This window comes from Netta rufina (genome assembly GCF_964035555.1).
Source record: "Netta rufina genome assembly, chromosome: 3".
Taxonomy (NCBI): domain Eukaryota; kingdom Metazoa; phylum Chordata; class Aves; order Anseriformes; family Anatidae; genus Netta; species Netta rufina.
Genome location: NC_140125.1, coordinates 20124018 through 20147482, shown reverse-complemented (window position 1 = coordinate 20147482; position 23465 = coordinate 20124018). Strand labels below are relative to the sequence as shown.

The window sequence follows — 23465 nt, the reverse complement described above, 5'->3', positions numbered from 1 at the left end:
AGTTTCTGGGTTATGAAGAGCAGCAAATAAATGAAACTAAAATACATCTACAGCCACAGGGAAAACAAAGGCCCATGACAGAAACATGTTTTTTATTGTAAAAAGGAGAGTAAGACGGTCGTTACATTTTGCATGTGCAAAGTCAGATTTGCCCTAACTTGTCAATTTGAAGTTTCAACATGGAAGAAAGTCTCATCACTTTTTTTTTCTCCTTTTGTCTTATCACAATTAATTCTGCTTTTCTTTGGATCTGCAAAGAAGGCATTTAGCTTATTCACTACAGCATAAGAAAAGAAGTACCTCTCAAGCCCACATACAGAAATGCAACCTATTTCTTCCTCCTCTCCAACTGCAATTAGTTTTTAAACTTATGAAAAGGTAAAAATAGGTTGTGCTTTGGATTTTTTTTTTTTAACTTGTTCTACAGTTTCCAAACATACTGAGGTTTTCATACAGTATAGATTCTTCCCCACTTTCAGGAGTATTTGACCCAAAGAAAGACTACCTAGTAGGAGTTCATATCAGTCCAAAATACTAAATTGTTCAAAGTACAATTCACAGCAGCAGCAAGACTCCAAATCTCACAAAATATATCTCATTTGGTACATCCTCAAAAAAAAAAAATGTCCTTGTGGCCTCTCAACACAGAGAAAGCTACCCTTCAAAATCAGTGATTTTGCTTTTTTAACTTATTTATTAGACAGTCGGATTTTATAAGGCTTCACACTTGAGTAGCTGTGGTCTCCTTAAAGCCTTTTTGGATCTGTGCAGCCTAAGGAGCAATGATTTTCTGGGCCTTTTGTCCCTAATTGATAAAAATGTAGAGAGATGGAAAGTTGGTAACTTTTATATTTACTACAATAAGGCAGTCAACTAACAATGGCACACAGTTTAGCATGACTGCAGTAAAGATCTAAAGTAAGAAAGATAAGTCCTGATGGAACTGGTTGGGGAAGGGCAAAGTAGAAATTTATTGAGGGTGTCTTGAAACAAGCTTTGTTTATCTTTAGTACGAGTACAGATAAGGGTGTTTCTGCTTAAGATGGTAGGAATTACTCCTGAAACTCCACACAAATAAAGAAGCTACTGATCACTGAAGCACAACCAGGAGACATTTGAAGGAATCAGGAAGAACCTTTGCCCAATTAAGTACTTATTTCTCATCCCTGCCCCCACAACCTCCATGAACTTAAACTCAGTTCTGATACACCATTATGTGTCAGGCTAAAGAAACCTACAGCCCTTCTGCTCCCTCCAGGAGTGAGCAATATTACCATGAGAAAGTAAAAATAAACGTTATATTCTAGAAATGGTTTAGAGTTGTTGGGGTTTTTGTTTGTTGGTTTTTTTTTAGACCTTTATTTTCTTTAGCATAATTAAAGTATTCACATCATCAATTATGGACTAGAAGGAAAGAGTGCTAAAAGAAACAGGTCTAGATTAAGTCAAGAACCATAATGCTGTGAAATGAAACCAACAAGAACCAGAAAATAATGGCAACTTAACAGAAGCGTAACATCAAAATACTTCTCAGGCCTCCTGAAACAGAGATATTACAAATAGTTTTTGAACCTCCAGCTTGAATATGCTTTGCTAAAAGACAGAACAGTTTAATTATACCAAATTCTGGTTCATAAAACAAGAAATTAAAGCCTACCATAGAAACAGATGTATCTTCAGAGGGTTTATGGTAGAGACTGGAGATTTTTTCAGCACGCATAAGGTATTCTGCTGTCTTCCTTTTCACTGCTTCTCGACGAGTTGGACTTGATTCACCTCAATGGAAAAAAAAAAAAAAAGTTATTTTTTCTACAGAGAGAGGTACTAAGTAATCAAAGCATATGACTGCTTTGATTCTACCTTTTTGATTTACTTCAGGTTATTCATAATCAAAACTACAAATATGCATCTCCCAGAATGCAAGCACTATGATCTCAGAGTTCTACAAAAATAACAATTTAAACCTTGTAACAGACTAAGTTAATTTAAAAAAAGAAAAAGAACTCATTTTCATGTGATCTAGTAATATGTTCCTAGTGTAACATACGAGTGAACTGAAACAAACCACTGATCTCCACGTTGTACCCTAAAAAAAATCAATTACACAAAACATCATAAGGAATTTACAAAGAAACTTGCTGGGCTGGGGGTTTTTGCCCAATGTATCTAATATGGCATTTAAGTATAAAGGGAAGACAAATGCTATAATAGCAAGAAGGCAACACAAGAGACATGAAGAACTCTTGCTCACAACTTTCTGATGCTAGCTGCTCCTTTGCTGTTGGCTTGGGGTGGCACAGGCGTAAAGGAAGAACCACTTACCCCAACTACTTCACTTCCCAGATAGCTGAGCATCCATTGGGTTGTTTAAACTACTCAAACTTTTCCACGAGGGAAAAATCCCATGGTACTGCACAAAACTTATGTTCACTCTAAATCTTACAGTTTATGTTCAGACATTCTCATCAAGAGCAGGATACTGCTATAAGAGACTCAATTTTTAATGGGAAAAAAAAGTCAATTGCCAAGAAAAATGGAAACAACTGAGGCTGTCCAAGACCTACAAAAACACGGCCTTGGTTCTGACAGGCTCCTGAACCCCAAGGTGCAAATCAGCACCTTTCACCAACTGACCCTCAAACAGAGTAAGGAACCGCAAGGATATCTGACTAACAGCTACTCAACATAAAAGACAAGGCAAGAAACAGGAGAGGTAATAAATGAAACATGCAAACACACAAACCCTAACAAACAGCAGATAACAGAGACCGTAACAAAGACCAGAACTCACAAGACACCGATCAATGGGCCATTGCAGAACCACCGAGCGTAACCTTGAAGAAGTTCAACCACAAACTTGGTGACTGATAAGAAAGGAACTGGATTATTGTGGGCTATTAAGAACTAGCCTTATAAAAGAGTGAACTTATTATGGGATGTCTGAGAGGGACTGAAGACGAACTTACTGTGTAAAGGCTTGTACACAGAACTTAACGTGGAATGTTTTATGGGGGGGGATTTTGGGAATGTGTAAGACTCATTGTGAGATGTTACAGGTCAGGACTAAAGGTGAGGGACAAGCATGACAAAGCAGAGATAGGAATTACATTGGCTGCCTGTGTAAGCAGGCTGCTGGTTAGCAAGCTCGTCTGGCTGAGGCCATCACTGTCTGCCCTGCCTTCTAACTAAACTCTATTCCTCCCCATTTTCTACATATGTGTGTTTGGTTGTACAATGGAGGTGCAGAGAGTAACAATCTTCAGACAAGACTAGCAGGCAAGCTGGAAAAAATGCCTGAGAGAAGGACCATGGGCCTGGGACCAGCTAGCAGTGAGACCTGCCCAGTGGGTCTTCTCCTGAACAGCAGTAGCTGAAAAGAAAGCTGTCTGGTCACATCGTCTGTGGTTATGCAGGTGTCTGCAATGGCAACGTCCTCTGCCTGTGCCCATCTGTCTGTGGTGAGCCACATCCTTACAGAGGATGCATGCGTGAGCCTCAGAAAGTGGCACGCAGCCTCGCTGCAGGTAGGACCCAAATAAGAGGTGAGCTGCTGCCACTGATCTCCGGCAGGCCATGGCAGGAGGAAATCTCTCTGATCCTTCATAATACAGAACTTCTTCCAAACATCTAATCTAAACCTACCTTATTTTTTAGTTTAAAACCATTACACCCTGTCCTATCACTCCACTCCCTGCTGAAGTCCCTCCCCAGCTTTCCCGTAGGCCTCCTTTAGGTACTGGAAGGCCACTACAAGTTCTCCCTTAAGCCTGCTCTTCTCTAGGCTAAATAATCCCAACTCACTCAGCCTGCCTTCATAGGAGACGAGCTCTAGCTCCCTGATCATCTTCATGGCCCTCCTCTGGACAAGGTCAATCTCCTTCTTACACTGGAGGCCACAAAGATGAACACTGTACTCCAAGTGGAATCATTGCTCTTGCTTTAAATAATCCTTAGAGCAAGGCAAAGGCTCTTTTCCACATTGCTCTTGCTTTGTCAGTCATTTTGACCCTGTTAAAATAAAGACTCCCCCTCATTTTCATGCCATGATCACCGACTACCACAGAACTGCCACACGGATTATCAATAGCAGAGTAGAAGGGACTTCTGATCTACTCCAAGTTCTGCTGAAAGCGATCTTATTAAAAGTAAATCTTATTATCCATCTCCCAGCAGGACAGAAAAGGGATTGTTACCTCCTTAGACAGAGATACAGAGCCTTTCTCCATAAATACTTCAGACTACACTTGGTTTGGGAGGAAGCTGGACAGTCACAAATTCAGTGCACTTTCAGCTTATGCACCAATTTCTGAGACATTCCTCTCACCTTAAAGAGAGAGCAGACTTTTTAATTTTTTTTAATTGGGTCCAGCACCTCTTACATCAGCCTCCACAATTGCTGGACACATCTGGTGAAATTCCCCTAGATCAGACTACCAGTATTACTACTATTGAGAAAAAAAAAAAATTGTTAGAACTTGGGTTTGGCTTTAGCAAGAGGGAAATAGATGCACAGGGCTTTGTTTGTTTGTTTTCTAAATAACTCGTGTTGCAGTTTCTTGAAAGATGACTAACACTCTTGCTTTCATCTTTACATTTAATCTTACGGCACCATAAAACTTTCTTGTCATCACTGGTAATCGCCCACATTCTCTAAGACACACAAAGTGGTTGTTGCTCAGGGAAAAATCATCTGCACAGCAACATTAAACTCTTCAGCCAGCATTTTCTTCAAGCAAACTGGTAGAAAACTGCTAGGCTAATGTCTAAGGCTATCATAAAAGTCAGGCTTACTGCTTAATTGTTAGTTATGTGTATTTAGTTTGGATGTTTATTGCCTTTTTTCAATGCTTCAGTAATTTTACAGTAATTAACGCAAACAAGATAGGATGTCCCCTTAGAGCTGTCTTTGTTCTCCCTACTTTCACAAGACATTAATTTCAGTTTTCCTTCTAGTTTTCCTTCCTGAATAATTTGTTAAAAAACATTTACAAACTGTTCAGTCATTAAAATCTTCAGCCATAAAAGAGGGTGCGGATTCACAACACAACAATCACTCAAGTTCTTGTACCTTAGTCAGGAGTAAGATCATTATCAGTTCCACCTCTGCATACTGCAACAAGGTGGATGTTTCAGTGAGAGTAGGTGAACTGGATTTACAGAATTCAGATTTTTATTTGTTTTAATATTAGTTTAACCAATAAATGTTAAGAAAATAAAAGTTAGATTCCAGTACAGTTCCCCATTTAAACAGCTAATACCTCACAAAAAAAGTGTAAAGAAATACAGAATATAAATCTAAAATATATATAATGAATGTTACTTTAGAAGTCTTAAACACCAGGTGATTAACAATAATAAAAATCTCGTTAAATTAAAAATAATCTTCAGCATGTATGCCAAATTTCAAGTCATAGAACTCTTTGTTTAAAATTAAATCATTGCTAGAACAAATCCTTATACTTGATGTTACACCTGATGCAGACTATGCTTATTTTTTTCATAAATGCAATATTGTATTTTATTGTGAGATGCAATTTTTAAAGTTACACAGAATGTGTATTCTTAAAAGGACGAGTAAATGTATTTCAAGGGAAGACCTTTTGATTTCAACATTGCGTGAGCAGACTGAGCTCCTATTTTCATTCTGCGGTTATCCCACAATAACCTAAAGAGGTATCTCTCTTTAATTACAATTTATAACTTGAAAGGCATTTTTCTTTAAATGGCAGCAAACAGGAAATGTTTAAACTGTGTCAAAGCCTTTGATGAATCTTTACAACTGCTCATAAAAGATCATCCTGCTTAAAATAATATTGATTTTTCATTTATTTTCCTAGATACTAGAAGATTTATGTTTCATCTGATCAGGATCAAAGCTTTTACCCCCTCCTGATCACTGGGATTAAATCAGCAATGTCATTTTACATGTTTAAAAACTACGCTGCTAAAGCACGATATGAAAGTGCAGCAACGCTGATCATAGAGACCTTAGAATAAAAACCCCTCAAGATTCCTCATCGCTCCCCCTCTCTCTCCCTCTGCATTTGCTACGGAGCAGCTGTGCCTCACACAGATTCACATGAATGAAAATATTAAGGCGAGAAACCACCCACTTAGTTTATTTTCCATATGACTTTCCTGTAATTATTTTGTAAACTGTTCACACAACAATATATAAAAACATCTGCAAAAACAGGTAATTAATGTGTCAAGCCAAACTAATGCATTTTTTATGGTGTCCATGCTTCGTCAACTGTAATTATAACTCTTTTTAAGCAAATGATGATGTGTTTGTTGCAATGTGCAAGTGGTTATTTTAGATGCTCTGTTTACTATTACTGCAAACAGAATATAAAAACTCTACAGCTACTTTGTCGCACATATAAGCCTTCATCTACACAAGCACAAGCAGCCTGCTCCCTCATTTTCCAAAGGCTTTGCCTATTTCAAAGAAATAAAAATATCTTAAAATGAAAATTGGCTTTGGAAAGGCTGACCAGGCCACCCGCTGACCAAACTAACAGTAGCCAGGACATTAGGACAGCAGCCAATGATTTAAAATTTGTTCTTTAATTTTTATTTCTAAGGACAGCTCAGTTACAATATATTTACAAAAACAGACGCTCCTAACAACATTCAAATGATCTTGAGGGTTTGATAGAGGAAAACCACAGATATCAGAATAATTGTGCCACTGAGTTCAGCTGCGACTTGCAGGCTTATTTTCCCCGTAGCCCGTTGATTTGAATGCAAAATACAGAGAAGCACCATTTCCACAGAATATGGACAGAGCAGCAGCAGCTGGGAAACCAGCAACGTTGCAGACGGTGTTCTTGCCCATACCTCATGGCTCCTCAGAAGAATATATACCTTTGAAAGACTGGTTAATGCTGAAGTGTTGGTTAAGCGTTCAGCTGAGCTCACTCTTTACTTGGGTATCAGATCTTCTGTGATTCTGGCATAAAGGTAAGTGACTTATGTTTAGGTGTTAATAGCAAAAAGCTGTGGAAATGGGGTTATAACCCATAAACTCAAAGTTAAAAAAAAAATCTGAGAGATAAGGACCACAGAGAAACCCGTCCTTTTCCCCCAAATAATCTCAGGTACTTCTATTGCAAGTGGATAGAAGTGCTCTCAAGCTTGTTCTGGTCATTAGCTAGTCTTCTCCACAGATCCAGGATGGAATTAAGTCCTGGGGAAGATGCTTATCTTACCGGATGGTAGCAAACAGAACAGCCCTACACATCATTTGCCATTAACGTATACAATGTCACACATTCAGTAAGTCACGGTATATAATACCCACCCAGGAGTTCTAGATATTCCTGCCTTCGTGTCTGACCTCCTCCATATCATCCCCCACCAAGCATTACAGATTTTCTCAGAAAGAGCTGATCCAGCAGGAAAAGCCCAGCGCATTCCCAATCTAACTAGCTGCTAGACCAGGAGCTGCCCATTTCCACAGAAGAGGTAGGACTAAAAAGTTCGCATTACCTGTCCCAATCTTCTGTTACCTCCATATTCCAAATCTTGCTGCTTTTTTCTCAGACTTACTAAAAATATACGCGGGCTGCCTTTGTTTAAGAAGGTATCAGAAGCGATTTGCTCCAGGAAGGAATGTCCTCTTGCAGAACAGGCTACAAGGAACTTGTGGGAGACTGCCTGTTGTGCTAACCCCAAACTCCACGTACTTAACAATTTAAACAGTAAAACTTTCTCTAAATAGTGAAATCTTCAATGAAACATTTATAATTGCCAAATCTAATAGCTATAATACCATTTTTTATTTTTAAAAGTTTCTTTATCTTCTTCACAGTCTTCCTGCACATATCACCCAGCTGGATCGCTGGATTTTTCAAAGAATTGCTCTCTATAAAAATGCAAGGGAGTAAGCCTTAAAAGATTTATTTCTTCTCACAATGAAAAGAGGTTTAGCAGCACCTTCCTTATTAGTGGGTAGCCCAGCTGTTATTTTTGCCTAATTGGTTCAAGAGGACCTCTGTTCTTCTTAGGGCAAACACTTCTTACATCATGTGAAGCAGACTCCTTTGTCCATATTAGCCAAACAAAAGCTCAGGCACACTGTAAGTGACAATGCGACTCATAATCCAGCACAGATTTGTGACCACTTTGGACACAGTTTAAAACCCCGAAATTTATTTCAGGAACAGGAAGAGCTGCTGACTTGGGAACAAGTCTCCAAACTTTCAGAGGAGACGAGGTAACCTTTAATTTTCAAGCAATTACTTAAGAGAAACGTGGCCGGTGCTGGGGTTAGAGGGACACTTCAGCATCCAAAAAAGATGCTCTAGATTTTAGCTGCAGGTGGCAATTTGGAATGATGAAATAAGCCCACTGGCTCATAATTTCTAATATGCTATATATGATGTTCATGGTGAGTTACTTTGGAGTGGTGGCCAAATTCTGCTGCTGAAAAAAAAAAAAGACTGTAAAAATTAAAAATAATAATAAGACCAAGACTAAACCCATTGTGGTAAAATAGACTGAAGCGATTTTATCTTCATTTTCCCAAACATTTTGATAGAGATGGTTAGGATGCATCTTATTTATCAGAGCTATTCTTTCTTGCTTTCTGAAAATTCAGGACAGTACTGTACGCTGGCAATCAAGAAGAAAAGCAACTTGAAAATAAAACCTCACAATGCTAAAGCACATCTGCTTGACAATGTGTGAACACCAAGAATCTTTCTTCCAATTTTCTGGCATGCTCATAACTATTATGTCTGTATTTTGTATGACTCCTTTAATGCACATTGCTCAAGACACACAGATCTTCACTCCCCATGAAGTTACCATTTCCATTCCCTGTAGCAAACCTAAGGTTACAGACCAGTGATGGAAACGTCTAGGTAAATACACTTCTGGAAAGAAAATGTTGGCATATGTGCAAACATTAAGATCACATAGAATAATGGTGCAGATGAAATCTGCTTGAGTGACCAGTAACCAAGAGTCGGTAACGCTCATCATAAAAGAGTAACTTTGCAGAAATGTTAATCAACAAACATCTGTTTATCCAGAAAATCTCCCGTTAAACACACAAGATTGTAGCTTTTCACATGCACGTGTGACTAACTGGAAAAAAAATAAAATGCATTCCCCATCCACCTGCTAAAACTTTCAGACTTCAAATGTAACGCATTTCACCAAAGTAAGACTTCACAATGCGAGGAATACCCTTCAAGACTTTTTTGTAAAAGTGCATGAGAATAAGGAAAAAAAAAAAAACACAAAACTGGTGCAAGACAGAAGGGCAAGGAATGGCATCCTAGCACAGAGGGGGAAACAAAATGGTGACAGCAGCAGCCAGTCCTCCCACACAAGGAGCACCGAAATAGGAGAGCACTCTGACAGTCAGAGCAGCGAAAGGAAGCACACAGGCCAGCACCGCAGAGGAGAGGAAAAGATTTTCAAACTTCTCTATGCTCTTCCTTCCTAAATAAAAGACCTGGCCCAACTTTGCGTTAGCAATCACAAACACTCTCTGCCTCAGAGCAGAGGAAGCCCGGGCACGCAAACACCTACCCCTTGAAGTCAGAAGTTAGCACAGTTTGAGGAATAAAGTATTGCAGAAAGAAGGGGAAGAAGCCAGGTGAAAGCACAACTATAAGATTCATCAATCCTGGCAGTCTAATAGTACTCATATATATGGATTAAAAGTAATTGGTGTGTGCTTTTATATAGTACTATGGGAAATAGTACCTATCCTTGAGAGATCACTGACAGCCTGAATCTCTAAAACATAAGAGCCAGCAGCGAGCCCTGTAGAGATCAAACTTATACCAGTCCTTCTGCACAGCTCTGAAGCTAGACGGGCTATTTTAAGATACTGGAAGGGAAAAGAGGACAGGAGGAAAAGAAGATATGAAGAAACAGAAGCTGAATATACAAGAACTCTTTGGGGAAAAAAAAAAAATAGAGCCTGATTATCATACAGCATCATGCCCTCAAATGTACCTAACTGATTATTCAATTCCAGTTAGTAAATTGCCTTAATTCACCTCCATGGCCAGAGACTTTTAATTCTGCAGTCAGAGACTTCAGCTTTCCCACCTGGACAGAAGCAGTACTGTAACCTAGATCAGTCTGTTTTGTCTACACTGTGTGCTGGAGGAAGCGTGGCAACCCTACCAGGTCTTCTGATGGGAGGTAAAAAACCCCACACAGCATGAGTCAAAAAAAGATTAATGCACATAGCTGCAGCTAAGTGCTGGCTAACAACAGCCGAGATAAAAGGCTGTGTGGGCAGGAAGAGATGTCTGTCAAAGAGGCTGGGCACAAGCAGCAACCTGGCAAGGAGCTGCTATGAGGACAGACTCGGAAATCTTGGAAAGGTCAGCTCAGCATCGAGCCAACGCTGCTAGCTGTCCCCCCAAAAGAGGGAAGAAAGAACAGATTTTTACATTCCACCTTTTCACGGATTTATTCCCTCTTTAACAATGCAATGTTAAGCAATTGCATTTGAGGTCATCTCTTTATCATGTCCTACACATTGGCTTACAGTTCGTGCCATGATTCCCCCGCACACGTCCTGTAAGGCTCTGAGGCCTGCAGAAGTCACTAAACCCCAGACCTTTTTCAGCTTTTTGTGCTGAGAAGTCCTGCAGTTTGAATGGACCTTTGCCTCGAGCATTCCTTTACACAGCTGAACCTGGCTGTAATAGTACATTACTGGACTTCACCATACTTTACCAGCAGATGCCATATTTTACTGCTTAGCCACGATGAGGTGTCTAACCCCGGTATTTCTGCATGTGGAATGACTTCACTCAGGATGATTCACCCAAGGTCTACTCTACAGTTACAGATCCTATAGCACCGATCTGCTCTGAAGCTCTGTACGGTCTGCAACAGGCTTGGAAGCCAGCACGTGGCAGTTGTGAACACCTCATGGCCTATATTGGCAAGGATTTCAGCATCACTGGAAGCACAGTGTCATTAGATTATTTTTTTTTTTTTTAAGCAAACCACGATATTTTCAATATTCCTTCTTAATCTAGCTGCTTGTCAGGTGACAAGTCCTACTACAAACAACTGACCTTCCAAAACAGAAGCTGGGATGTCAAGCACACACATCACGGCTATGAATCCAAATGGTCCTGTAGCACCCTCACAGCCCAATAGCAGGAAACAGAGATGGTTTCCAGCTCCTCTGGAAGGAACTGCAGGGGGAAGTCTTTGTCTTGACTGGTTCAACGAAAGTGTGAAGTTACAACAAGGAATAAGGTGACAGTGATGATAGACCATACAAGCACAGAGGTCTATGATCAGCTGGGGGAGAATTCCAGTTGTGTAATGCTGACAAGAACCCAAGGTGCAGGGCCCAGCACAACTCTAAGCATTTCCCTGAAGACTTCAGCTCACACCCCAATTTATCCTGATGTGTCATTACCTCCAGGCCTCTTTGTCTCGTGGAAACAAACTGTTCTTGATCTCTCCAACAGGGTCTTGAACCCTCAAGCACCAAGATCCTGATTTTAATTTGCCTGATGCCCAACTAACACACCCTGATGCCTCTTAGAAAACAGGTCTATTGTTTCCCCAGAGACACTGCTCGGACCTGGCACAGCCACCACATAGCTCAAAAACTGCATGGAGATCGTTACTCTCAAAGGCCTTGACAGGGGAAAGGAATATCACACAGCGACAGTGTTCTCACAGAATTTGGCTCCCCAAGTACCATTCAACAAACGAGCAGAGGTGCTTGCAGCCTGGAAGCCAGGAGCACGCTCGTGGAGCAGCCATGGCTCTTCTTCCCCTTTTCATAAAGCAGTGTCTCTTTGGCATTCTCTCAAGCATGCTCCTGTTTGCATCCCTGGCTCCATCACAGGCTCAAATGATAGCCCATCATAATCCCAGTAATTAGACACAAGTTGGTTTGTTTTCAGTATATCCAGAAATATCATCTAGTTGTCCAAAGTATTCCCAGTATTTCATTGTATATGTATTTCTGGGTTAAAAGTCAAAGTCATTGTATCAAGGTTTCAGTAATTTGTGTAATTTTTGTTTCAGCTCTGTTTACTAGATAAACATTAAAACAGCACAGAGCAGTGTGAAATGAACATCCGCAGCCTTCTTTCAAAGACACCACCAGCTTATCTAGAAGCTAGAGACACCCAACACAAAACACACTCGTGGCTGCAAAGCTGATTTTAGGCACCACATACGTCGTGCAACAAGGTCCACATTGCCTACCTGAACCAGCCCCTAAAATAAATAATTATACACTGTGCCCAGCCACAACTGCTACACATGTGAATACAAACACCTCAAATCTATGGGAGTAAAGGGATCATCTGCCTTCAGGTGTTACTACCTAACACAGAGCCTTGCATGTAACAGACTGGGAATTAACATTCGTTTTCTGATCCACACGGAACAGATTCTGTACTTTTCTACACAAATGGGACAGACCACATTGTCAGAGTGCTCCTGTGCACAGTCTGAAGTGTTCGTGCTTCATCATGAGCTTGAAGTGGCTGAAATGAAGCAGCAACATGCAGTAGCATTAAATATGTTTTTATCACATGGCTCAGACTGCCAAGTTCCTTAATGGATACAACTTGAGAGTGGTTGGAGAAAGAAGAGCAGTTTACACAAGCAGGAGTCCCTCCTTTACTACAAAAACCCCTTTCCATAATTTCAGCCTCCTCATCAATTTTTTCTTAACATAAACTGTTCTACATTAAAGTCAGGGAAAACACTAACTTTGCATAAAACACAGCTGACTTCCAGCCTAGAAGGAGGTGGCTTGCTATCGATTAGTGCTTTTTTTCCATCACCAGGCCCGGAGCAATGCATTGACCTCAAAGTGCTCTGACATGCTAACCAAACAAAGGAACAGCTAGAGTTGTGAACTAAAGTTTCTACCAATTACTATATTTATCTTCTAGGACAGTTAAAAAGAATGAAGAATCTTTTTAGAATGAAAGAGTTCCTGAAGGTTTCAGCTTCTGGAGAATTGCTTAATCAACTTACACAGCCTTCACAGACCTGCTTTTCAAAAGCACCAAAATACTGCACGCTGCGACAGCCAGAAAACACAGAAGGGGCATCGGAATTTACAGGAAAAAGGAAACGATGGCAGCCATTCCCCCTCACTGGACGTGAGGGAGCTGTGGCAGAAATGAAACGGGCAGGTACACGAGGCACAGGTAGTTCTGTGGCAGGCTGAGGGCTCCGCTGCCATTCCAAGAACTTGCTTTCCTTCTTTAAACACGATTAGCATTGAATGCATATACAGAGTACAACCAGGCCCAAGGCATTTGTAGAGCAGATGTCCAGAGTCCAAGTCACACAGCAGACTCTCAGAGCACATTCCCCAAGTGACGTGCATCCAGCCTCTTGGCAGGACTGTAAACAGGACACTAAAAGGTTTAGTACTAAACCTCCACAAGAGACTAGCAGAAGACAATATAAACGCTACTTGCACAGCATAACAGCATCGTACTGCTGTGAGCATACATGCACAGCTGCAAACGAAGTCAAGATGAACATTTCTTTGGTGTAAGCCTGGGCAACACCTTGCCTCATCCAGCATTTAGCGCGCTAACTCAGAGCTGAAGTTGTCAGGTTCGTACCACTCAGGTGTGCCCCAGCTTCCCTTATGGAAGCCAGCTACTCCAAACTAAACAACACGAGTCTATGAACTTGCAGCAATAAATTACTCATACATGGTTTTGATAAGGCAGCCTTTAAGAAGTAAGTAGGTCTTCTTGTACCAAGCCCAAAGGAGCGGCTGGCAACAGAGAGATCCTTATCTTTCAGATATGCCCGGCCAGCCTATGGAGGCATTACACTTCCAAGGTAATTCTCAGAGAAGTTTCAGACAGAGGATGGACAAAGTGTTGTTTTATTCCTCCCTGGTACATCAGTTACATTTCCAAGTTCTGATTTTTTACGTGTCAATTTCTATTTTCTTGGTGCCACCACGTGGCAAAAATATGTATTGCCATTTTACATGCAAAAGCCACTTTCAGCCCATTCTAAAGAATGGCTACTCTTGCAATGGCTCTACCATGAAAGGTAAAGAGCGGTGTCTAAGCATATATGAATGTTGTGTTTCACTTTCAGGAGTCACAAAGGCTAATTTATTTAAAGAAGGCTGAAAATATTCAATGGCAGAAAACCATTGGCATTTGGAAACAACTGCACCATCCTTATCTTTGAAACAAGCATGTTATGTTATTATTCGTGTGAAATACGTAACCAGAAGTGTTTAAGTAGCTGAAATGACAAGGGTATGGTGCTTTTTTATTGCAACATCCAGTGAACATATTAATGTTAAACATACCACCCTCAAATTAAGAAGTGTGATACAGATAAATACTCCTGGGGTTTTTGGCTGGTTGTTTTTTGTTGTGTTTGTTTTTTAAACTGTCTTCCTATGTGCTTAGAAGGCACGTGCTTTTAGGAACACCGTTTGAATCAGTCCTGTCATTATAAAGACATGAGGGTTTCCCTGTCAGTTTGCAGGAGCTCCAAAGAGAACAGCACACGGGATGAGCTGGATCTACTCAAACCTGGGGTGAGCACTCAGCAGAGGATGACCACTAGTTTCCTTTCCACTTCAACAGCCATGCAGGGTAACACAGAGAAAGGAGAAAGATGAGAATACCACTAGGAACCAGCCTGGGCACATTTCTGTTCCCAAGGGATAAGATGCACGCTGAAATGCAATTCACTCCCGTTACTCTCTCCCCTGTGCTGTACTGATGCAATGCTGTATTTTAACGAGTTACTACACTCAGCTGAGCAAGTTACCTACAATGCATGCAAGTATAGACTTTTACAACTTAAACGTCAACATTGCTCTAAGGATTATCATGGATTCAAAGCCAACGCATCTAACCACTGCCACAACTCAAGTGCGTGGGCACAGTTACTACAGCCCAGCCTACGTGCAATAGCCTGACTCGTACTTGCGCCCTAACAGTTTGCAACTGTTTAATGAAGTCTTCTGAAGCTGCAGCTCAAACCAAGGGTTTGAAACTGCATCGTGGCAGCCGTGCACAGCTGGACGACAGAAGTGGTGATGACAAAACAGAATATTCTTCAGAAGACCATAACTGAATGGCACACGGGTCTGTAGAAAAAGGGCGTTAGTAACGAAAGAGTAGCTAAGGCTCTCCAATGAAGGACTGCTGGCACATTCAACATCAAAAATGGAAAACATTTTGATAACACAGACAAGGCAAAATAGGATGCTATTGAAAAGCCACAACAAGCAGCAAAGCAGCAGCCCGACTGACATCACTGGGACATAAGACAGAGGCGGATTTACTTTTGCCAAAAAGGAAAAAGACACTTTAAGCAAAGGCTATGCACAAATCCTGGCCCACACCTCTAGCCTTTATCAGTAACCTATCGAGTATTTTTCATTAAAGCAGCTCAGTAGGTAATTTCCATTCCTAGAACCGTTCACAGGATCTGGACCACTGCTGTGCATCATACTGAGATGCAGCAAAGGCTTCTACTTGCATGTGTTTTGGTACATTAGCATCTAAGTTCAGCTCTGAAGCAGCAAAATGTTTATGTGCTGTATGCTGTTAAACAAAGCCACCATTCTAATCTCACTCATTTCATCTGGGTGGGACAGAAGCACAATACACAGACCCTGAATTCACTCCAGGAAAGAACAATTCTTCTCCTGTGCTTAATAGTTTTAAGCTGTTGATGGACAAAATGCAAATATATGAGGTTATCACTCTAGATTCTCAAAAACTATAGATGGGAAGGGAAAAAAAATGTTTTCTGACTGACAAGGTACAAGAAGTAGCCATAGAAATCTACTAGGTGTTGCAATTGGTCAGTTAACAACAGGTTTTGCAGTCATATTGACACACCAGAGTGTCTTGAAAATACTCCTGCTCTCCTCCAGCAGGGTAGGCATGCAAGTTTTTATGCATCTTTGACCTAGAAAAAGGAGAACAGTTAAGTGGAAGAAGCAAGAGACTGTAAGCCAAGAATAGTTCTAATCCTGTTGTGATTGGAAAGTTAACCTGAGTCAGCCTCTCCCCATGCGTAAAATGGGGATAATTAATCCTCACTTAACCATGTAAATTAAATAATGTTTCAACAGTGCTGCAAGTGCCACGTATTAATTAATGCCTAGGTAATAAAAAGGAAAGAGGCAAAAGTGGAGCACTTTGTTACTTACCTGCAAGTCGGAGGTTGTGCTGTAATTTTAGAAGAGGAGATATGTGGCACATGGAAGATGAGACCCTAAATTAGCATCTAGTCTTAAAGAGAAAGACTTCTCTCTTGGATGCACAGCAGCATGAAAGCCACGCGCACATGGGTCTGCATTTCATATCACCTCTTTGCAACACAGTAAGCAGATGTCACCAAGGAAATTCCATAATCAAATGCCCCTAACCAAAGGTAAGGCAACTTAATGGGAAGATCCATACCTTGTACACCTTCCAGAAGCAGATCAACACCCTTCCTATAAAAGCTGAAGGCAGATTCATAATCTTCCTCCTCCTCTTTCTTCAAGGCCAGCTTTATCAACTCGCCTGCTTTCTCCAAGTAATCTTGTTTGCCAGACTTGGGTTTTAAGCTTCCAGGAAACAGACTATGGCTTTCCTTCTCTCCTTCGGGTTTGGTCCACTCCTGCTCGGATGCCACCGTGCTTTGTACTGGGGGCTCAGAAGTAAGGCAAGAGCCAACAGCTCTACTGGGAGAACTTTGGTTGGATGCCATTCCATCATCTAACTCAGCAAGAGAGTCTACATCAACTGTCAGAGAGATCAGGTCACTGTCACTGGAGAAGCCTGAAAGCATGGTCAGAAAGACATTCATTACTTTGCATTTCTTATATGACACAGGAACCTCCAAAATTCTTTATCTCATCCAAAGATATTAGCTGTGTTTTCACTTAGCCGGATTTCTAAGACTTTGAGCACAGAAATTCTCCATATGTACAGCTGTGTTAAAAATGGTTTTTAAATACCCAAAAAAGCACGTTTTTTTAAAGTTATCCACAAACTCTGCAGAGCAACTCTTCTTCATTTTAATACTGGGAATGAAGAGACAAACATCTAACACCCAACTTAAACCTTCAAAGCCTGCTCACTGCTGGGCTCCAGGAAATTACAAAACTAAACCTCCCTGTGTGAGTGCTATTAGAAAAGTCAATCAGCGGGAGCCAGACTACTGCTGCAAGATATCCCAACATACTCTTTTAAATCAGTAAGATGAAGCATCCCAAAATTATTCAATTAGGAGCTTGAATTCACACAGAGTTACTCTCAGTTTATGCATCATGCAGCACTCAAATTCATGGATACCACGTATACTATTTTTTCATTGCTAATGTGGTAAAACAAATTGGTTTACACCTCTTTCATTGAAATGTAAGCTAGCAGATTTTATTTTACATTTGCCATAAGCTAAGAGCAAATATACTGAAGGTCAGCTTGCAGGAAGTAATTTCAACCTACAGAAACTTAGCAGGGATATTTGCAAATAAATTGCATGTATATTTTACATGTACATCATCTCTCTGTATGAATCATCATCCACAGAGTGTTCATTCATAAATAACCACGACTTTTTAATAATTTAAATTCCACAAATGTAATGGAAACAACTTCCAGATCTCACCTCCACATTCCGATTGGCTTGTAAGCGTCACATCATCGAGCCCACTTAAATCCTTCCGAACTGAAAAGGACAAGAACGACAAAAATGTTTGATATCCTTTTGCTCAAGGGATTAGATGTCCACTTGCCATCAAAATGAAAGGATATGACCCTACTACAGGTAAAAGTACATAATGTAAAACTGCTCTTGGACTGGCTATCAGGGATATCTATTTGGTAACACTATTGAAACTGACAGCAGTATTAGACTTGCCATTCCTGGTTGCCTCTGAGGTTAAAAACAGAACACAGGTGTTTGCTTAGGATGGCTAATTCAAACCTCAGCACTCCAACTCACCTAATTTCAACAGCAGTAGCACTTTAATCCCTACCTCTCGCTGTTATGATGATTTACAGCTAACAAGACATAACAGAAGAGCCTTCAAAGCTGGGACCTACACCTACTCACCAAGACAAAAAAAAAGCCAGGTTTCAGTCTCAAAAAATGTCATTTCAGAATAGTACTCTGCATGAGACATATGGAGTGAGCCATGAATTTGGCAGTGCCACCTGGATATCAAGTAGCAGTTTGTTTTATCACCTTGGCACATGTACACACTGAAGCAATAAAACAGGCAACAAGGTCAAGGCATTTAGCTGTTTGTACACACAGTGAAAGTAAATTCTGAACTAAAACCTGGTGTCTTGTTTTCTTCTCTATTATCAATAGAGTCAGAAGTTTAAGCACATAGTGAGGTAAAGTATTCTGGCATCTTCAAGAAGAATGCGTAGCAGCAAGGCGCTGACTCAAAGGCAAATAGCTCAAACTTTTATTTTAATTTTGCAACTCTAGAGTTAGAGGAAGGAGTTACAATTTATAGAAGAGTACAATAACAGCACACATTTTGTCAAGCACTGTAGAAACCTTGTTTTTCTAAAGCTAAGCGTTCCTTTAGCTTGAGTGAGAGGAAAAAGGGCAGGAAGAAGAACATGTTACCAGTCACTCACTTTGTCTGAAGATCAAGGCACAATGACACTCAGAGACTCAGTGAAGTCTCAAGACTACTTGAGAGTAGGGGAGAAAGTACACAGAAGATAATGTTCCTGATCTTTTCAGGGGAGGAACGTAAAGCAAAGTGTCCATGTAGAGAAAACTGCCTATGTAGTCCCAGGAGTTGTAATAAAGAAGGCAACCTCACAACAGAATGGTCAGAGGAAGACAAGATTAATTCGACTATGAATAACTAGGTGTTCACCTGCCCAATTTATGGAGAGCAATATCAAATTTGGATGCTGAGGACTCTGAATTTATGAAATAACATTTAGAGGATTTGAATGTTTTTCTCCAGTGAAGACAAATCACCAGCTAGGGAATACAGAGGTGCAAGCAGAGCTGCCTGATGGACAAAGGCTGCAGATGGAGCGAATGAACATGAAAGCTGGGCATTTGTGAGGAGGCTGTGCTGGCCACCCGGGCTATATGAATCAGAACACATCTACACAGCAGATTTCAGGCAGACCCAAGTTCCCCTCCCTACAGCCCAAACAAAATCACATTTGTTCTGCTCCTACAGCCAACTTGACCAGAAGCTGTATGAACACAGTGAGCATGGCACAGAGCCTGAGCTAATAAACTTTGCTTAGGGGCAGGGTTTAAAGCCCAGGTCTGGCACCACACAAGGCACAGTCACAGGGCTTCCAATCAGCCTGAGGAACAGGGAAAGTCTGAACCGTATCTGCTCATTTCTGAAAAGAAAACATGGTAAAACAAAAGGAAAAGAAAAAAGAAAACGAAGAGCTTCCCGGGGAATTTCTCTAAAGAACGTGGTAACTGGTACAGAAAAATTTTGGAGAAGAAGTTGATGTATGAACATTATTCTAAGTATACAGAAAGGAAGACAACTGTTTGTCAGGAAGATTCGATGAGTATCATGATGCTAAAATTCAGCATAAACTCCTGTACTTGTCTCTGCCTCATGCAATTTTGCAGGTATATTGGAAGTAAATGCAGTTTCCCAAAACTGGTGGAAAGCCTGAGTGATCTTGAGGAGCACACATTCCTGTAAAAGCAGTAACTACAAAACTGCTTTAGAACCAAGATATTTATTGCTTATTTTGGTACAAAAATATTTCCTCTACCATCAATTTGCTGCTTCTACCATTAACGTGCATGCCTTCTGCAGAGTGAACTTTGCCTGGAAAGAACAGGTAAAAGTGAGAAAACACAACAGACCCTTGTGAGCAAACACCAGCCTCTGCTAAGCAAACACCAGCCCCTCCTCAGTACAACAGCCTGGAGGAACAGTGCCCACATGGACGCCCTCATAGGCCCACAAAAACTAACAGAACTAGTCACAGTTAATGATAATCAGACTTGGAAAAATTAGATGCAGGCAGGATGCCTTGAGGAGGGCAGAGGACTCAGAGACGAGTATTGCCACTGCCATCTAGAGGCCTTAATGACAGCTGTTACTTTCTCTATCTCCCCTTGCCAAAAATTAGTTTAGAAAGCAAGGAAATATGGATTGCAAGGCATATGGGTTTTTAGAAAACTCCACAAAGTCACATTCTGCACCTGGAAACCCTGCGCTCATAGCTGTTGTGAGTATCCCCTAAAGCACTCCAGCCAATTCAGAGGATGTCTGTCAAAGTATTTTTCTACTTTATAAAAATATTGAAAAGAACAAAAAGCGTTCCCATTTAAAGGAAGTGTTTTTCTTCTGCTACAAATGCGGCTCTTCTGAATAAAGAATAGAAACATTCACATTAAACATTTTCAGAGCAGTTTTTCTTTTATAAGACAGAGGGTAAAATGGGTGCATTGTCAAAAATGGACTGATGTTTCACAGGAATAGTGTCATTTTAAAACTAGTTACCTGTACGTATGATAACAACCTCCTGTAATTAAACAGCTCTATACTTTTCCCTCACAGAACGAAGTATTGCAGGTGCATTAGTTCATTAACTAAGAGAATATGCTACAAAACAGAAGGCAAAACTCCCTGCACACATAGAGTATCACATAACTAAGTGCATAATTATTGGCATTGAGAGATTCCAGTGGCAAGTCACACAGCCTGGAGTCTTCTGGCAATAAAAAACCAAACCACTACTAGGAAAATCAAGCAGCTCTTGTTACTCAAGCAGAATTTTACCAAAGCAAGCTCTATGCCAGAAAGAAGATAGAACTGTAGTACTTAAGTCAGAAAACCCTCTCAAATAATCTTTAGAAGTGTTTGTATAATATTGCATATTTATACTTCAGTGTAAAACAGTTCCAAAGAAAAATCCATTAGGCTGCAAAAGAACTTCTTAGAATTCATAAGGACCCCAAAGATAATTCAGGCATACAGAAACATCTAAAAGTTTGCATGGTTCTTGCAGTTGATTATATGCAGAGACACTCAGGCTAGCTCAGACTCCAGAGGCAGGCAAGGAAGCCCTAACATGCTGTTTATTTGGGCTGACTGACCCTACCTTATGGCTACACTTTTTTTTTTTAGCAAGAGTGAAGTTCCACTAAAATTACATCTGGCATCCAAGCCAGCATGTGTATCTCTACGATGTGCTAAGTAAATGCAATCTCAGAAAAAGAGACAAATGAAATTGGCTTATTAACACAGCCAGAAAACACTACCAAGCTAAAGGAAGGATTTTCAGTTTTCAAATGAACATAGCCCACACTGGTTCTAATACACAATGTCTCAGACTTTCAAGAACAGGGAGTTCTTCACAGCAAAAGAAAAAAAAGTGCTGGCAGCTTTTATAAGAGACTTAAACAACTTGCTTACCACCCCAAGCCCTACAGTAGGTTTTAGCATTCTCCATTAACATATGTCAATCCAGAAGATATACTTAATTTTTTAAAATACAGTACTACATCTCTTCTGGATTCTTATAAGCAGTGAAAGCCTAGCAACATCCAGAGCATGAATGGCTGAACGAGAACCCTCTCTAACGAATGCAGTAGTTAGCAAATCTTAGACCCAATTTTCATGTTCTGGGCAAATTCAAACTGTCATCTTTGCACTTATTGATCAATTTCATAATGACTTTAAAATTCCCTGCAAACTTTTACAGCTAGAGATTTGAGGCATGATTAGTCATGAACGCTACCAGACTGTTTATTCAACCTTTTGGAAGCAGGCAGACGCACACACATTTAATCAAAAGGATTCCTAGAATCACAGAAAGGCTTGGGTTGGAAGGGACCTTAAAGATCACCTAGTTCCAAACTCCTGCCATGTGCAGGGATGCCTCCTACTAGATCAAGTTGCCTAAAGCCCCATCCAACCTGGCCTTGAACCCTTCCAGGGATGGGACATCCACAGCTTCTCTGGGCAACCAGTGCCAATGCCTCACCACCCTCTAAGTGAAGAATTTCTTCCAAATATCTAACCTAAATCTCCCAACTTTTAGTTTAAAACAATTACTCCTTGTCCTATCACTCCACTCCATGACCAAGAGTCCCTCCCCAGCTTTCCTGCAGACCCCCTTCAGGTCCTAGACAGCCACTCTAAGGTGTCCCCAGAACCCTCTTTTCTCCAGGCTGAACAACCCCAATTCCCTCAGACTGTTCTCATAGGAGAGGTGCTCCAGCTCCCTGATCAGCCTCATGGCCCTCCTCTGGACTCATTCAGTTCCCACTAGCACCAAAAAGCAGTTCTTTTTGAGCAACAGAGCACTAGAACTTCCAAAATGGACTAGACAAACTCCCAGAAATTTTCCTGTTAGAAGCGAATTTCTAGCAGGGCAGACAGAGCTCTGCTGAGCTCAGCTTCTTTTTTTTTTTTTTTTTTTTAATCCCAGTTCTGGCATTTGTGTCATAACAGGCAAACAAATTAGATGTCAGTGCTCCTACAGACATGCATTTGTCATTTATGTGCTGCTTTAAAACAGATCATGGTGTAAGGCTACATGACAGAAGAAAGCAAACCTTCAGAGCTGCAGTCAGACAGGTTGTCAGTCAGAGAGTCGGACGCAGGCTCAACAGGACCAATCAGTTCAGACCCATCATGAACCTCTCCCCCCTGAAAAGAAAGAAGGAAAGGAATTATTGAGCTACTCTGCTTTATGGAACGTCTCATTATATGGCGGCGATACTCAAAATTAACTTCCCTAATCGGTAAATGCATTAACTATAAAGTAATAGAGCATTTAATTAAACCATACATACCTGCACAATTAGCCTGGGGTTTAATCCCAGTGCTACTCTACCCAATTTGACAACTACACAAAGAGCTGGTACAACTTCTCACAGATTTCAAGGGGTGAAACTAAGCCTGACCAAATCCTCCCAGCCAGACCCCGTACATTTTAAGCCATAAAATTCACAATGCACTCCCTGTAAAGAACCAAAGCAAAACAAGAGCTCTTGTTCAGGCCATGTTTGCTTGCCACTGACTATTTAGATATCAAAACAGTCAGCCTACTGCAGCTTCTGTGGCGAGTAACAAGAGTCCTGAACCACACAGGCTGCAGCATGTCTGCCTGCAAAGCCCAGAGCTTTCATGGAGTGAGCAGTGATGCTCCTGCCCTCTTGTGACTCAGTCTGTGCCCTTCCATGGTGTTCCCCAAGTCAACAGGTCCTTCATGCAGGATCGTTGGTGGATTAGATCAATGGCCCACCCAGCATGGTGAGTTCAGTTATTGTCCAGAGAGGACAAACGAGGACGATAAGACCAGAGCTAGCATACAAGGGTGGTATTAGCCTAAAAGACTTTAGAGGTAAATAGAGTAAGAACAATTAATTTCAGAAGAAAACACCTGAATATTTGTTGTTGTTGTCATTGCTCTTTTAGTTTCTGCTTCACTTCTCAGTAACATACCTTCCATGCAATTTCATTAGAAACTGCACCA

At 40.8% G+C, this 23465-nt stretch overlaps 1 protein-coding gene across 3 annotated transcripts in view; it reads right to left on the bottom strand.

The window, feature by feature from the left end:
• RPS6KC1 (ribosomal protein S6 kinase C1) overlaps positions 1–23465 on the bottom strand; it is an 87262-nt gene that overhangs the window by 45551 nt on the left and 18246 nt on the right. The window contains exons 5-8 of one of the 3 annotated variants that reach the window (XM_084284294.1): positions 22543–22636; positions 17629–17688; positions 16434–16796; positions 1658–1776 (exon numbers count right to left, since the gene is read on the bottom strand). In XM_084284294.1, the coding sequence (XP_084140420.1) occupies positions 1658–1776; positions 16434–16796; positions 17629–17688; positions 22543–22636 (636 nt within the window). The remainder of the gene's footprint in view (positions 1–1657; positions 1777–16433; positions 16797–17628; positions 17689–22542; positions 22637–23465) is intronic. The other 2 variants (XM_084284295.1, XM_084284296.1) reach the window with 2 other exon arrangements.